Below are 15,476 nucleotides of genomic sequence, written 5' to 3' on the forward strand. Positions count from 1 at the left end.
AGTTCTCCACGCATTTCATGTCCCTCATTCCGTCTCGCTTTCTGCCCGCCCGGGTGAGCGATGCCAGCGAGCAGGAGCTGGCCCAGGCGCTCGCTCAACTCCGCGCCGTGTACGCCATCGGCGTGCCGCGCGAGATGTGGGTGTGGGAAGGCGAGCACGCCGACGAGGATGAGGAGACAGATGACGCGTTCGAGGCACACTACGTGCGCACATGGCTCCATCGCCTCGTGCAGTATGGATGCACGCATGCCAAGGCCGCTGATCTCGTGGATGAGGCCGCCTCCGTGCTTGTGCATCTCGCGGGCCAGGCAGCATGCGGCGAGCGATGGTGCACCTACTATTTTTTTCTCACACCACACGCGCCACGACATTCGGACGAGGCGGTAGCGAGTGTGAGCATCTGCGATGGCGCATTTGTGGGAGATGCACTAGGCGTACGCACATGGGGCGCAGCGCCGTACCTGACACGCCGGCTGATCCAGCAGTACGCGAGCGCCGGCAAGCACATGCTGCCTCGGCGTGTCTTGGAGCTCGGCGCGGGCACAGGCCTCGTGGGTCTAGGTCTGGCGCAGTGGCTCGGAGCGCAGCGTGCTGATGCTCACATCACACTCACTGACTACGATGCGACAGTGCTTGCCAACCTGCGCAGGAACGCTGAGGCAAGTCACGGTCGCGCGGACGTCCGACACCTCGACTGGGAAACGGTGTATCGAGACATGCAAACAACATCCAGGTGCTATGATACATGGGCACAGGAAACACTACCACATGATAGGGATACATCGCCTGCGCAATATGGCGGCGTCGACCGACACGAACAGTTTGACGTCCTCGTCGCCGCGGACTGTATCTATGATCCGCAGCACGCACTGTGGATCCATGCCGTGGCCGAGCGGCATCTTGTACGCCCCACAGCAGCGTATCCAAGCCCCCAACTGCACATGCTTGTGCCTGTACGACGCACGCATCTCGCTGAACTAGCGAGTGTGCACGCCGTCTTTTCAGAGTCTAGCCCGTTTCGCATCGCTCAGACCCACGTTATTCAGGGCCACGATGATTTCGGACCACCTTGCCTGTCTTCACAGAGCCCCCGAGCACGAAAAGGCAACCCAATTTCCTGCCAGCACTTTGTCATCGAGTGGCGTCACGACTCGCCCTTCCACGCCTGAAGCCGCTGCTGCGAACCCTGAATCGCTGCATCGTCTACCTGGTCGTTGGGAACATCCGCTGACGACGAGTCGTCTGACGCACCAGCAGCGTGCAGCTTCATGTGATGTACATGAATCCCCTGGGTAGGGATGGTGATGGGGGCATCCGAGGACGACTCGACATGGCTGCTGCCAGGCGTATTCCCATGTTTAGGTGCATTCGTATCAACATCCAATAGGTCACTGTCATAAGTCATACTGTGTACATACGTTCGAAGGCGCTGCAAAATTCGTTCCACCACTGGTTCGGGAAATAGGCAGGGATGATGCCGAGTCACAGGCCCACCCGGTGCCGACTCAGCCTGTTGCAGGAGCGGCGCACACTCGCTTGCCTCACGGCTCGGCGCCTCTTTTCTGCCCGTGCCCAGGCAGCAACCGCACCATGCACGAAGGACGTCCATGGTACAAAACAAGGGAGTCGATTTTTGGTGCTTAGCTAAACATTCTCTACAGGCGGCTGCATGACACGACGCAGCATCGGCTCCCTCACTTGCGTGCTTTTCAACTGATTGCCCAACGTAAGCCATCCGGGGCGCACATTGTGCAGTCGGCCAAACAATTCTAGCTTTCTACCACCAGGGCAGATGCGCTCAATCATAGTATAGAGCTCGTCGGGCTTGCGCGACGTCTCACGCGTTTGTGACACCATGACATTGGTGTTGAGTCCAGCATGCGTCCATAGACAAGGTGGCGGTGCCTGTGCACCCTTCTTAGGCTCACGCATAGCCACGAGGCAGTGCTCTTTCGAGTGATTCAGCCAGTGGCCCGTTCGTCCGGTGCGCACGAGCCGGTCCATTTGGTTCGTCTTGATCCATATGAGCTCGTCCACACGAACATAGCCCCAGCGCTTAAGCAGAAACCGACCCAGCTCCATAGCTCGCCCTGTGACCCACAGGAACAAGAGGCCCTCGTCTTGCAGCACAGGAATGTCAAGAGCGTACATGTCCTCATCAGAGAGCGTGCCGTAGGGCAGCGACATGTGAATATCCCACGGCGGATCGATCAAGATCACGTCAAACTTGCCTAGTGAAGACAAATCAAACGTACGCACATCGCAGTCAATCCATTGTGCCTCTTGCGACAATGTGGGCACACCATCCCAATGCATCTTGCGTAGCCAAGCATCCAGTCCAAAACGTTCAAGTTGACGCGTTGGTTCCAGGCATGCAGCATAACGTGCATATTCAGAGTCAGACGCATATGATTCTGGGCCTGCACATCGCCACACGAACGGCTCATGTGGCGGCGACGTGTCAAGTTCATAATGCAAATACTTGCACGTACTTTTTCGGTGACACGAGCTCAGGTATCCACAGTGGCCCAATGCAACGTTTGTATGCGGGTAAATTGTGGGCTTAAAATGCAGTCTGTCACAACATCCATGCAGCCCAAGACCAGAGCGCGCTTGGCTGCAGTCGTACCGCGTGATATGCTGACACAATGGCTGGAATCGGTTATCCGTACTTTGAAACTGATGGTATCAACATAAATTCACATACCATTCGCATAAGCAACCGCTGCTTCCCTGTCGGGTGCGACAAGTACCTTTGCGCTATCTCTGCCGCTGCACGCGCATTGGTGTCCCCGTCCATGCCATGCAGCCTCAGAGCTAGGCACCAGATCGGTGGTGGAGGTAACACATTCGTGGGCCCCATTCTCTCCCTGACGGTGCCTGTCCATGAGCGACTCGAGCTTGCGTCAGATCTGCGCTGATGCAACGCGGGCCTTCCTCCAGAAGAACTATGCTCAATGTCTTCTTGAAATTCAAAAGGGTATGAGCATGCATTACTCAATCCCCGGCTCAGACGCATGGCTGGAACAGCTGCTTGTCTTGCGCTTCACAGTGGTGCACAGTGTCTATGTGAGCACCTCGGAACGCACACGAGTGCTGGATGCACTCAGTCGCGAAACATCTATCATCAAGCTTTTTTCTATGCCACCCAGTCACTTGTACGCGACCCTGTGGTACGAGTGTTTGTACACCATGTCTCATTTGCCCATCCCTGACGCTTGTCCTTCGACACTTGAAACGTCTGACGACATTTGTACTATGATTCTTCGTCTCCCCGCTCCTTTGATTTCATCTGCGATTCTCATGGCTTTGCGGATGGATACATACGCTGACACGACGCAGCGGAAAGGGACCCCGTCGTCTTGTGCGCGCCAAACATGTGAATGTTTTTTTGCTGCTACCCTGCACCAAGACGAACATCATTTTGATCTGAACACGTATGAAAAAATCCTTCGACTCTATGTACTCCAGGTGTTAGGCACGCATCTGGGCGAATGGGACCACGCTCGTCATGTTATCCAGGACTGCGTTTTGCCTACACGATCCAAAACAGCCGCTCTTAATGATCTCGAAAAATTACATAAAGAGCTGGACTTGCGCGTTCTACGAGAATCTGATGTGCTTCGCCATGCCCAGCAGCAGTATGCCGATGAAATGGCCCGACGGTCGTCTACCAAGGCCAAAGATACCCCCACGTTTCAGGACCAAGATGCCGTCGCGATAAAAGATGAACCAATAGCCTCAGCGAAGCTTCAACGAACGTCTAGCATCCATGGTCGAGAAAAGAAAAATACGTCCACCCCTACGTCGGAACTCATGGAGCAAGGCGACACGCATGCCATGAAACGCTCCCATCTCCGGTCCTATTTGCAACGGCGATCCCTATCTGAGTCATCCTCAGAACTTTCAAGACCTCGGCCTGTTAATGCTTCATATTTGCTCCGCATTTTATCGTCATCTCTAACTCGGCAAAGCGTCGTGTCCGTCATCGTGCTTCTGGCTACCGTCTTGCTGGCCTTCCTTTCGAAAAAACGAGGACTTTTGACGACACCAAATGGTGCTTCTTGGTCGCAGCGACTATGGGAAACGTTTCGAATGGCTACACAAGTTACCTACTTGTAGAACGCTATAGATGCATGAGCTGGCTGTTTGGACCACCCAAGTCCCTTGCCCTTTGAAAAAGCTAGGAAGCTATGTGTCGGGTGCGGCCCCGTGTTTGATAAGCATATGGACCTAGTCCGGTTCGTCACAACGATTGGCTTTTCATGGGAAAAGCGAATGAATAAGCAAGCGCGCCTGGCATATGGCATTCGCGTGTCAGATTCTATTCTACGTACCGTCAACGGCGTTTGTTCTTTGGTCGTACGTAGGTTGCGTACGTCTGGGAATAGTAGACGCCGTCCTGCTAAAAGGGCCTGTTTTCACACCATGAATCATATTACATTCCCACGCCGTCTCATTTTCTCACGGCAAGTGCTGTTTACGGCTTGCATGTGTATGCTGTTTTGGGCGACATTCGCGGCAGCACAGGACCCCCCTGAAGACGAAAATGATATTGACGACACTCGCGACACTCTGCAGGAAGTTGAGCAACCGTTCATTTCAGCCTCCATTGCGTTCGTGGCTGCATGCGGATCTATTTTCGTCGTGGCAGTCGTTCTTGGTCTGATACTCAAATTCACGAATCCCCCTCGGCTTGAGGCCTTCCATCCTTCTCATGGCGCCCTTCTTGGGCAACGTGCAAGGAGGCATGGCCAGCAAGTGCGATCATCACAGGCAGATATGTCCAAGTCTACGGTAAATTTGCTGCACCAGATGCCGCCTGCCGCCGTCTCTTCTCAGAACCTGAGCGCGAGCGATCCTTTCGAGGGGGGCGAGCCTGTGAACCAGGTAGCGACTACGTCGCGATATATGCAGCCTGGAGTGCCTCAGGCAGGCGCAACGATGGACCTTCAACCAGCTGCGGTAAGCGATTCAACTGGGCAATCTCGGAGGAAACATAGGCCGCGCGCCCTACCACAGCCTCCTATTACGACGACGCATCCTGGCAACAGCTTTCAAGCAGGAGGCGCTTATTATCAAAACGCCTATGCAGGCTCTTCGAATGTGGGCATGGGCTACACCACGGACTATGATTTACCGTATGGCTACGGCAAGCATTGGGACACCCAGGCTGGCTACTCAAACGCCCTGCCCTATACTACTCATTATCAATCGAGTGGTCCACCGAATGAAGTGTCTCCATTCGATGCATATACGGTTTCGCCTGCTGTAACGCAGCCATTTGGATCATCATATCGTACTCCCAATGGGTATGCACCGCTTCCAGATGTTTCGAATAACTATGCTTCGATGCCCGAGTATTATTACAATGCTGGAATCGCACCCAATTCAACTTCTCTCAGGCACAAGAATAGTGGGGCTAGCGTGCATCGTGTTGACAGTGTCAGCGCGGGTGACCACCGTCGCCACAGCCAACGCGGTAAGAATGGTACAAAGTCCCGCGCGAGCTCTCATGCTGCGCCGTCAAAGCGGTATAGCAATACCGCCTACCAACCTCCCTCGACTGCTGCACAATACGCATCAAATTACCAGACCTCGTATCCTTACACGGACGGGTCGTACGCAGATGGCTATGCCTCGCATGCAATGCCGGCCTATGATTACGGCGATAACGCCACCTATCACCAGAACTACGCATCATATCCGCTGCGTGAAGAATACAAATACTCTACCCCTTACACTGCATGGGACTCGTACAAATCCCCGTATTAACAGAATGCTGACCCATCTTTATCCCGGAATACTTATAAGGGCGCATACGCCACGCCCGCACAATAGTCCCGGTTGTTCTTCTCGCGCACCTTGTCAATTGCTCCATCTCTTGTATCGCCCATGCTTCTCAACACTCCTTACTAAGCAAATATTTGTGTCTGTCTTTTTCCTTGTGCTTCCCCTTGGCCCTTTGTAGAGACCCTAGCTAGGAACATGAACTGTTTACACGTGATGATCAAGAACTTGAACCCGATCATCGAGATAGACAGGGCATTGGTCAGTCGCACGCTTTGATGTGTTCTAGTCACGAATGCTGGCTCCGTTCTGTCCATCATCATGGCGTAGAACAATACCACCCGATTTACCCATGCTCTTTCCTTCTCCAATTTCGACTATAGACGCGCATGATGAGCTGCATTCGGATGAGCTGATGCGCTACAAGCCACTTGGTCATTGCTGTGACATTCTCACTTCATTGCCGCTGGACATAGCGCGGTACATACTATCTCAGCTTCCGCTGAGGGGAGTGTTGAATGCATCACTGGTATCGCATGCATGGAACCAAATTGTATCCGATGCCATTCTGTGGCGTCTCCTGTTCGAGCGTAAAGAAAAATGGCATATATGCACTGATCTCCTTCCTCGATTGCCCCATATACCCTACAAAGACCCAACATTGCCTTTTGTGGACTGGAAGTCAGTGTACATGAATCGACTTGAGCTTGATCGACGTTGGTATACTCTCAAGACGAAACCACGCGGAGACAGCATTGCTATACCGTTTCAGCCTAGCAAAGTTCCATTAGAAGGACATACGAACAGCGTATACTGCGCCTGTATTTCTTCACCAACAGCTACTTCACCGCATGTCTACGTGTTTTCTGGTTCCCGTGACAATAATGTTTGTATTTGGGACAGTGAGACAGGCCGCTGTTTGGCTTCTCTCCACGGGCATCAGGGTAGTGTGCTGAGCATGTCCTACCGTGATGGAGTTCTTTTAACTGGAAGCTCGGATAATACGGCTTGTTTGTGGGAATGCTCCAATTTCTCTGATGGACCTGTTTTCCATATGACGAGGGCGTTGCGCGGTCATAACGGAGGCGTACTCTCTGTATGCTTTGACGATACGTGGATCGTCACTGGCAGTCGAGATGCGACTGTGCGCGTTTGGCGCCGTATGGATGGCCAACTCGTACACACATTTTATTCGCATGGTGCATGTGTGAATGCATGCAGCCTGGATCGTGGACGTGTCGCGAGTGCCGCAAGCAACGGCACCGCATTCGTTTGGGATGTGGCTACTGGTGCAATTATACAGAATTGGGAAGGTGTCCGACGTGGAATTGCATCCATTCAGCTACATGACTCGATTGGTTTTACCGGCAGCAGTGATTCTTGCATTCGCTTGTGGCGAGTCAGTGACAATGCATGCCTCTTAAAATTTTTCGCACACGAGCAGCTAGTGCGTTCCTTATGCTATGATCAACGCCGTGAATTACTTGTGAGTGGCGGTTGGGACGGCATGGCTCGTGTGTGGGATATGTCGCCTACCTTGGCCCACATTCATGATACCCATCCAACTACCCCCATACCTACCCCGCGCCTATTGTTTGAGCTACGCGTACCCCATACGCGTGTGTTTGATGTAGCGCTAGATGTATCTCACATCATTGTCGCTTGTGAAAACCACACATTGTGGATGATGAATTTTGGCAGCCCAGAGCTTGACGCGCATGTATACGCATGAAATAGTCTTCTTTATTCACACTTGCTTCCCCGCCTAGTCAGGCCTGTCATTTGTTACGAGTGCCTCTCAGCTGTGCCCGTGCAACTGTGCTTGCTATAATTTGATTGGCTTAATCGGGTACTAGGTATTGTCTGCCATCGAGCCCATTCTCGCTTACCGTCATATCCACCAATTGTCAAACAGGTACTGGCACAAACAAATATGTCGGGTGCAAGGTGGGCAGGCAATGATCCATCCATCTCGCCTGCTACGGCACAAAAGAGTGGCCAGGGACTCTGGCCAAAATTAGGCTTTTTTAGGAAGCAGCAAGACGTGCGCTTGTCGCAATTCGTTGACCCTCAAATTATTCAGGAGGGACCTAGCTCTGCTGATAACTCGCGTCTCGACGTAATTGATCAACTCGATATTTCGGGTCTAACAGGCGGCTCTCGTACGTATTCTATGCTTATTTTTTTCACCAGTGTTTCACCACGATTCTCCGTATGACGCTTGTTCACCACAATTCAACCGGGGGAATAACCGGAAGGCTCCTATCAACGCCTTTGATCGTTCTGAAGATCCTATCACGAATGCCCTGCTTGAACATCATAGGATGCGCGAAGAAGGACAAATGCATGAGACCCCGGCTGATCTACCGAATGGCCAGGAAGACTATGAATCGCGTGACCCATATGCTGTACCGCAGGGCATGGGTTACGACGGTCCCACAGATGCTGACAATCCTAACAGTGAATATTTTGGTGTGGCCACAGAACCGTGGCAGGAGTTTTCTAATCCTATAACGTCCGCACATAATGCCAGTCGATCAAAAAACCCTACTGGTGGCACAAAAGCAGAGAATCAATTCGGGGACATGGAGGCCATTCTTCGTGGTGGCCGTCGGTCAGAGCCACGCGTGCCGGCGTATGAGTCGGTGTCTCAAACTTCTGCTTCGCAGGTTGAGCCAGAAACAACCAAATATAACTACCGGGAAGGTCGAAGACCATCCTTATTCAGAAGTCGCTCCATGTCGCGCTCCAAAAGCCTCGCCTCTCGTTTTCGCCGCCATCATGCCGAACCTGAGCCATTGCGTCAAGAACCGCCAGCCCAGGTAGCATCACATGTGCCAACACAGCAATTACAGCCTGCTACATTGGGACAACCTGACTCCTTGATGAACCAGGGCCTAGCACCACCCATAAGCGGTGCATCAAACCCTGCACCCACCACTACTGCTCTGTACAACCAAATTGAAGCCGGCAGGTACCATGATGCATCTTCCCTCAATATGAAAGGCGATACTTCAAATGTAGCCACAGGCATAGCTCAGTCGAGCTACATGGATGAACCTGCCTATGTGTACGGCTCAGCATACACGCGCTCGTCGCGACGACATTATACAGAAGCACCTGAGCCGCCTCCTAAGCAGACTGGCTTGTCGGACGAACCGTCTAGTATGGCGCAGACGAATGACCAATCGCTTTTGAATGCCGAAGCTGGGAAGGCCAACCGCGCTCCCACAGGGCCCGCAGGTTCGGATCCCCTACGTCGTGGACTACGTCGCTTAGCATCTATCGGCCGCTCAAGATCTCGGCGCTCGCCATAGACTAATCTACATATGCGATTCGCCGCAATTTCACAGTGCATCAATGATTGCTAATAGCATTCTTTCATGCGAGCAAATAGTTCATCTACTAAGAACACAACGTCTAGGAGCCAGAGCGAACCGATTTATGCTTTAGACTTCTGCGCCTTGAGCACAGCGTCAAGCTTAGTAGCAAGCATAATGTTGCCCTTCACCTTGAGCTTACCCGACATGAAAGCCTTCTGGCCGTTGAGCTTGCCGTCAGCCAGGTCGGCGAATGTGTCATCACCCAGGTTGATAATGCAGTCAGCCTTGCCTTTAGCAGGTCCCTCGTAGACAGTGGCATCCTTTTTCAGGTCGATAGTCTGGACAAGTTCCTTGCCGCCAGCGTTCTTCACGTGAAACTCAAAGACAGCGTTGGTCTGTATGTTAGCGTGACAACAAGGCATATCAACATACTTTCTTCTGAAGATTCTTCCTTTCGTTTTCTGGGAAACCGGCAAGGCCTTCCTGAATCTGCTTGAAGATAGCGGTTGATTTGAAGTCACTCATAATGCAACGTAACTGATGGTCGGGAAAAGAGGTATTGAAAGTGTCGGCTGTAGCAACTCGAACCAGCTCTGCTCGCACAGCTAATCCGGGGTGAATCTGCCCAATCAAAGGATATTCTCTGTTACCACAGCTGCGGACCTGGCCCGGATACGCTTAGAAAAGGCTTTCGCCCGAACCGGTCAGGCATGGATGTGGAGAACTATATGCGAGCAGTGTTGGGGTAATGCAGCATGCTGAGTTAATATGCTTGTCGAGGAGCACTGGATTTATTGAACTACGTAAGGATCTGTAGGGAGGACGGGTAAGGCACTCGACCGCTAAGGCTGCGCAAGGAAGGGATTGTTCTGTACCGAGATGGGACTTGAAGTAGCCGCAGAGCTTGTGTTCAATTGTGTGTCGAAGTTCAAGTCTAGGGCCCAAGAGTCCTCATCTAGGCCTAAAGATAGACGCTTTTCTTCCGCAGATAGAGGAGGCAAGGAGGAAGGAGCATCCACAATGGAATTGACCGTGTTGTGATTCTGCATCAATTTCTCCTCATCAGTTCGCGATGCAGGTGATTGCTGTGCTGGCACTGATTCTGTGACTGGTGCCTCACTGGAAGGGTTTACGACTGGCTCCAACGTAGCAGCATCATGATTGGCTTCGTGTATCTGTGCATCATCTGCTGTAGAGTGAGGCATAGTGTGCTGTCCGGGTTCATTGGTATGCGTGACAGGCGACAAACCGGATTGATTATTGAAACCTTTTTCGTTTCGCTCTTGCATGTTTTCACGCACTGGCGTCATATTGCTGATGCTGTGGGTTCGGCGCCGTGAGCGCATCATAGACTCGTTGCGCCTTATCTCTGTCTCAACAGGCGTGGGCTCTTCGTTTACTCTACGCATAGGTAGTATACCGTTGGAGGCCTTGTGTGAGAGCGAGGGGCGAACAGGATCCACATCCGAGGCACGCTTCTTAAAGAGAAAGCCCAGAGGCGTTTTGCTGTCTTGCGTCTCTTTCAGCGGCGATTGACTCTGCGATTGGGAATGGCGACCAGGCGTTGGGTGCGAAGAAACTGCTGGGGAGTAGTACGCACTTGGTACATCGCGGTTCATGCGGCGCATAGGTGCCGTGGGTCTCTCCCCAGAGTCAAAGTGCGATGATGTCATGTCTGTTTCGGTTGTCGAGCACGCATGGCCTCGCACATTACGAGGACGCAAGCGGTCGCGAATATTCCAACGCTGCTTGTTCGAGGGATCATGGATAGGTTCCGACTTTGGCGTGTCCAAGAGGCGCTTGGACTTGTTGCCAGACCAGACAGACTTGAAGAACCGGCTTGCCTTGTTTTTAAGCGTGCGATTCATATCTTCAGTTGAAGCATGTTGCGGGATGGCTGAGGTGGCCGGCATTTGGGGAGCAGTTGTGCGTTGAGCCTTGGGTCTGATGGGTGGGGTCTCCTCAATACCAGCAGGATGCGATACGGGCTTTGCTTGCTCGTGCTCTGGTTGGGTACCGACATGACTTGTGCCAGAGATCCCAAGGCCATCATAAGAATTTTCGATCTGGGCTTTATCGGCATCAAGCTCTTTAGACATTTGATTTGAGTTCTCCAGCGCCGTCTTTTCATGCGGGTTGAACGAATACATGCTGTGATGGGTAGTGCGCATCTCAGGCACACATGAAAAATCAACGGGCGAGGATGACTTTTCGAAGTTTTCACCCTCAGGGCTTCTTGCACCAGGGCTGTACACACTCTTAGATTCGTCCTGTACATTCACCGGCACTTGCTCGGTCGCGCCATGAGCAGTTTCTTCTCCGAAGCAGTTGGCAGCCTGTCCATCCTGCTTATGATTATGTGTTGACTCTTTCGACATATTTGAAGCTGGATCATCGCTCATAGTTTCGCCTTGCTGCCCATCTAGAGCGTGCGCTGGCTGCTCCGTGGAGCGACGTTCTCCCTCTAAGGCAGGTGTATTGCTCGTGATCCTAGTCACTTTCGTGGCGCGCAAGGAAGATTGTGGCTCCATATGTTCACGAAGTAAAGCACGCTCAAAGTCGTCGAAGCCCATAGTGGTCTCTTGCGGAAATGACGCCTCGGTGGGGGCCCTGTCCGTGGGAGCGTGCTCTACAAATGCTTTCTGGGCTGTAGTTTTCTCCGTCGATTGAGTGGCCTCATTTTTTTCGATAGATGATGCTTGATCAGGATAAGCCGCTTCTGCAGATGACGCATTTTCGACAGGTAGCGTTTCCTTAGTAGCATTTTCTGTCGGCTGAATCGTGTCGTGAGTCCACTCAGATAAATCTTCTGTGGGCTGCGCATGCTGCTGGGTCGGCTGAACAAGATTGATGTCTTGCTGCTGTACAGGCTGCGAAGCGAAATGAGTCTCTTCAGGGAGCGGGGAATATTCTTGCATACTTCCCACAGTACTCGATGGCCCCACTGACCGGCTCAGCGGTGCGGAAAATGTACCGGAGGATCGAGAAGCAGCCAGTTCACCATACATTCCGCTACCGTGTCCTTCACTTTCATCATTCTCTGACTCAAATTCAGTCATGCTACTTTGCAAAAAATGAGCGTGTCCTCCCATGATGGTAACATCTTCTGTCTTTTCCCATGGGAAGCTAATACCCAAGTACGGATTAAGAGGCACGGCGCTCATCGTACCTTATCCTTCGGCTGAGCTTGCAAAAGTTGTCAGGCGTGTATGCGTCAATGCGGTAAGGAGAAAGATGACACCCGCATCTGTTTCGCGATGCACAACTTATGCTGGGTCGTGGAGTTTCATTAAACGCTTGTGCCTCGTTGCGTGTGGTACATAGAAGTTACTGGGCGCGCAGGTGCGCCTAAGTGGAGCAAACCGCGAGCCCTCCACTCCTGGGGGTTTTGGTCACAGGAGAGGGCCGTGGGCACGTATCGGTTGTGGGTGGCAGAGGCATCCAGAGCGCAGGCCATGCAGCAGCCGCGGTCCAAAGTGTCGTGGTCAGCAGCCATCTTCTCTATTTCACATACTGTTCTCGGATCTCTGGCATTTATTGTAGCACTCCTGACTTGTCTATCGCTGCATTATCGTCGCGTCGTCAGGAACCATGTTGCTGGCTACCCGGAAGAGTGGTGGCCATCGGTGAGTGCAACGATTGGAGACTGGTTTCCTGAGCGCAATATTTTCCAGATCCTCTGTGCTGCTACTGCCGGATTTCGACTTGCCATGATTGGTCTGTGTGGCGCACTTGCGTCGTACTCGTACAACCGTCCGTTAGGTGGTACCCTGCTAGGTGCCACTGGTGTTTTGCGTACATTCTCATGTGGCGGATGGATTTTCGTGACATCGACAGATCACTCACTCGTTCATGATATCATGATGGGTGTGTATATCGGTTTGACACCCATCTGGATGGGTCTGTGTTTGACACAGCTTGAGCCGCGTGTGAAAAGTGAGGCATACCGACGGGCCCAAACCCTTCGCACTGTATCGGCATTTCTTTTCTACGCCTGTACGCCTCTTATGGTGTATTTTTATCGCAAGCATCGCATCGATCGCATCCCTGGCATGTATTCACGCTACGCTTTGCTTGAATGGACTCTGGTGGCCATGGACGTCCTGTTTGATTCAGCGAGTGCGTGGGATCTCTCCGTGATCCAGGGTGAGGTTTCTTTCCCCCTTATCAAGCACGAAAAGAGCGCAGCAGCTCCGAAAAATCAATCTTCTCCCGTTTGGCCTTGGACTGTGTCGCAGGCATTTTTGGCATTTACGGCATGGTCGACATGGTTCGGTCTCATCCCCACCATCTTTTATTTTAGCGTGTCGAACATGGCTGCTGAGGGCGTGGAGCTTTTCGTTCTGTCCCAATGCGTCGGTATTGCTCTTGTGGCTATGACGCCTATTGAACGGCTTGTCCGCGGCACACATGCCATGTCTATTCGGCATCCTCACCCATGGATCCTCGTAAGTGGTTGGGTCGCCTCGTTGTGTGGCGGTATAGCCTCATATGCTCTTCAAAGTGCTTCAATGCGCCTCACTGCGAGTGCCGGGGCCTGTGCGTTGCTGGCTGTGCTGACCGCCGTCGATTGGTCACATGCGTGGGAAACAGGGCGCTTGAACGAATGCGTCGCAATATGGCTCGTGGGCTTGGTGGGAGCTTTGGTGGCGCGGTACGCCAACCATGCGAATCTGCCTACATGGGTATTCATGGATGCTACGAATGGCGGAAGGCATGTACTGGTACTGAGCATCGCGATTGTGTGTCTCGTTCCCCTCGTGGTACCATCGCTGCGCCAGTTACCTACGCCTCATGTGCGCCGCTCACCTTCGTCATTCGGGTCATTTATATTGGCGTCTGTTGCCCTTGGAACCTGGCTGATCGAGATACAAACGCTTCTCAGTGACTCGGGGACACTAATTGCATTCACCTGGGCAGGTTATCCGGTCCGAGGTCCACAGGCTGTGCCTCATGGCATGTGGGTCGTGAGTGCCATGGCTGTGAGTGTGACTCTCTCGATGTGGTATCCGTACACTGGATCCAGTGTGCTGGCTATTGCCCTGCATGCCTTGGGTGTATATATCGTACTGGTATATGATCATTGGCTGGGCTTTGCAGGTGGTCTGTGCATCGCTTTGACCCTGCCTGCCATGGCTATGCCCCTGTTCCACAGCGCCCTTGCACATCATCCTCTGCGTGCTATGGGCGTTGCATGGCTCACTGCTACGTTTTTGGCCTTCCTGGGTGTGCTTACGACAGCTTATGCCTTTTTGCCAGGTGCCTATGTTATGCGGGAGCACACGGGCGCCCTGTTGGGCATTGAGACAGCGATCCTGTCGTGGGGTCTGTGGCATGCGCGCCGTGAAGGGGTGCGTGCTAGAATCGCACATGCAACGGGAGCTCGTTCTCGTCGTGCTATGCGCACCTTGACTGCCCTGCTGGTGGCTTTGGTCGGTGCGGCGAGTGTCGTGCCGCTTGTCCGATACGTGCCACCCTCGTCCATCACGCCGCATCACACTCCAGATCGCATACTTACCGCAGGAATTTGGACGGTTCACTTTGGATTCGACCAGCTGATGCGTGACAGTACCCGGCGCATGTCCTCGATCCTTCGTACCATGGAACTTGACATTGTGGGCCTGCTGGAAACTGACCTCCACCGCCCAGCCTTTGGCAATCGTGACCTGACCCAGTGGTTGGCCCAGGATCTTCACATGTATGCAGACCTAGGGCCGAGTCCTAAGAAGCATACGTGGGGCGCTGTGTTGCTGTCCAAGTTTCCGATTATTAACAGCACCCACCACCTCCTTCCTTCGCCGCATGGAGAGTTAGCTCCAGCCATTCATGCTGTGCTGGATATTTGGGGTGTGCCCACGCATGTTGTCGTCTCCCACAATGGCCAGTTCGAAGATAAGCTGGATCGAGAGCTCCAGACTAAAGCTATTGCGCGTATTTTGAGCGATGCATACCCACATCCAGCCATCTTCCTTGGCTACGTTGTCACTAAGCCGCATGCACCGCGGCCCGAGCCATATGACATTTTGTTCTCTGATGGTTTGATCTTCGACGTGGATCCTGACGATAAAGATCGATGGTGTCAGTACCTCGGCTTCCGCGGCCTAGAGCGCGTAGGCTATGCTCGTGTGTCGCGTTACACGGTAACAGACACCGAGCTGCAGACATTCAAGCTCGCTGTGCCGGATAGGCTCGAGCCGAATCGTGACGTGCGTCCCTTCCGCGTCTCTGGTAGACACTTCAAGCCTGCGGCGTGGACATACCCCCTATCGCTCGTCCGGCCAGGTGTCCGTGTGAATGAAACCCACAAGTACTCACCCTACATTTACCCACAATACTTTGAGTTCGAGGCCAGGCACTAAAGGA

The 15,476-nt window shown here is 52.9% G+C and overlaps 10 protein-coding genes across 10 annotated transcripts; 6 read left to right on the forward strand and 4 right to left on the reverse strand.

Moving 5' to 3' along the window:
* Window positions 1-17: 17 nt before the first annotated feature.
* Window positions 18-1,169, forward strand: MRET_3580 (putative methyltransferase; the record flags this gene model as incomplete). The annotated part of the gene is made up of 1 exon (XM_027630207.1): window positions 18-1,169. One exon carries the CDS (start codon window positions 18-20, stop codon window positions 1,167-1,169), a length of 1,152 nt encoding a protein of 383 aa, XP_027485993.1.
* On the reverse strand, window positions 1,145-1,609 carry MRET_3581 (uncharacterized protein; the record flags this gene model as incomplete). Its single annotated transcript, XM_027630208.1, has 2 exons — window positions 1,145-1,391; window positions 1,419-1,609. 2 exons carry the CDS (start codon window positions 1,607-1,609, stop codon window positions 1,145-1,147), a joined length of 438 nt encoding a protein of 145 aa, XP_027485992.1.
* A 35-nt stretch (window positions 1,610-1,644) lies between these two features.
* On the reverse strand, window positions 1,645-2,863 carry MRET_3582 (mRNA m6A methyltransferase; the record flags this gene model as incomplete). The annotated part of the gene is made up of 2 exons (XM_027630209.1): window positions 1,645-2,679; window positions 2,708-2,863. 2 exons carry the CDS (start codon window positions 2,861-2,863, stop codon window positions 1,645-1,647), a joined length of 1,191 nt encoding a protein of 396 aa, XP_027485995.1.
* A 23-nt stretch (window positions 2,864-2,886) lies between these two features.
* Window positions 2,887-4,122, forward strand: MRET_3583 (uncharacterized protein; the record flags this gene model as incomplete). The annotated part of the gene is made up of 1 exon (XM_027630210.1): window positions 2,887-4,122. One exon carries the CDS (start codon window positions 2,887-2,889, stop codon window positions 4,120-4,122), a length of 1,236 nt encoding a protein of 411 aa, XP_027485994.1.
* Window positions 4,123-4,428: 306 nt separating this feature from the next.
* MRET_3584 (uncharacterized protein) lies at window positions 4,429-5,775 on the forward strand (the record flags this gene model as incomplete). The annotated part of the gene is made up of 1 exon (XM_027630211.1): window positions 4,429-5,775. One exon carries the CDS (start codon window positions 4,429-4,431, stop codon window positions 5,773-5,775), a length of 1,347 nt encoding a protein of 448 aa, XP_027485991.1.
* Window positions 5,776-6,085: 310 nt separating this feature from the next.
* Window positions 6,086-7,522, forward strand: MRET_3585 (F-box and WD-40 domain protein 1/11; the record flags this gene model as incomplete). The annotated part of the gene is made up of 1 exon (XM_027630212.1): window positions 6,086-7,522. One exon carries the CDS (start codon window positions 6,086-6,088, stop codon window positions 7,520-7,522), a length of 1,437 nt encoding a protein of 478 aa, XP_027485990.1.
* Window positions 7,523-7,723: 201 nt separating this feature from the next.
* On the forward strand, window positions 7,724-9,107 carry MRET_3586 (Pal1 cell morphology protein; the record flags this gene model as incomplete). The annotated part of the gene is made up of 2 exons (XM_027630213.1): window positions 7,724-7,952; window positions 7,984-9,107. The coding sequence occupies 2 exons, from the start codon at window positions 7,724-7,726 to the stop codon at window positions 9,105-9,107; spliced, it is 1,353 nt and encodes a 450-aa protein (XP_027485901.1).
* A 125-nt stretch (window positions 9,108-9,232) lies between these two features.
* On the reverse strand, window positions 9,233-9,638 carry MRET_3587 (lipid transfer protein; the record flags this gene model as incomplete). The annotated part of the gene is made up of 2 exons (XM_027630214.1): window positions 9,233-9,508; window positions 9,546-9,638. The coding sequence occupies 2 exons, from the start codon at window positions 9,636-9,638 to the stop codon at window positions 9,233-9,235; spliced, it is 369 nt and encodes a 122-aa protein (XP_027486101.1).
* A 317-nt stretch (window positions 9,639-9,955) lies between these two features.
* MRET_3588 (collagen) lies at window positions 9,956-12,277 on the reverse strand (the record flags this gene model as incomplete). Its single annotated transcript, XM_027630215.1, has 1 exon — window positions 9,956-12,277. One exon carries the CDS (start codon window positions 12,275-12,277, stop codon window positions 9,956-9,958), a length of 2,322 nt encoding a protein of 773 aa, XP_027485789.1.
* Window positions 12,278-12,568: 291 nt separating this feature from the next.
* MRET_3589 (putative sensor/transporter protein involved in cell wall biogenesis) lies at window positions 12,569-15,472 on the forward strand (the record flags this gene model as incomplete). The annotated part of the gene is made up of 1 exon (XM_027630216.1): window positions 12,569-15,472. One exon carries the CDS (start codon window positions 12,569-12,571, stop codon window positions 15,470-15,472), a length of 2,904 nt encoding a protein of 967 aa, XP_027486135.1.
* Between the last annotated feature and the right edge of the window lie 4 nt (window positions 15,473-15,476).

This window comes from Malassezia restricta, chromosome VI (assembly GCF_003290485.1).
Source record: "Malassezia restricta chromosome VI, complete sequence".
Classification (NCBI taxonomy): Eukaryota; Fungi; Basidiomycota; class Malasseziomycetes; order Malasseziales; family Malasseziaceae; genus Malassezia; species Malassezia restricta.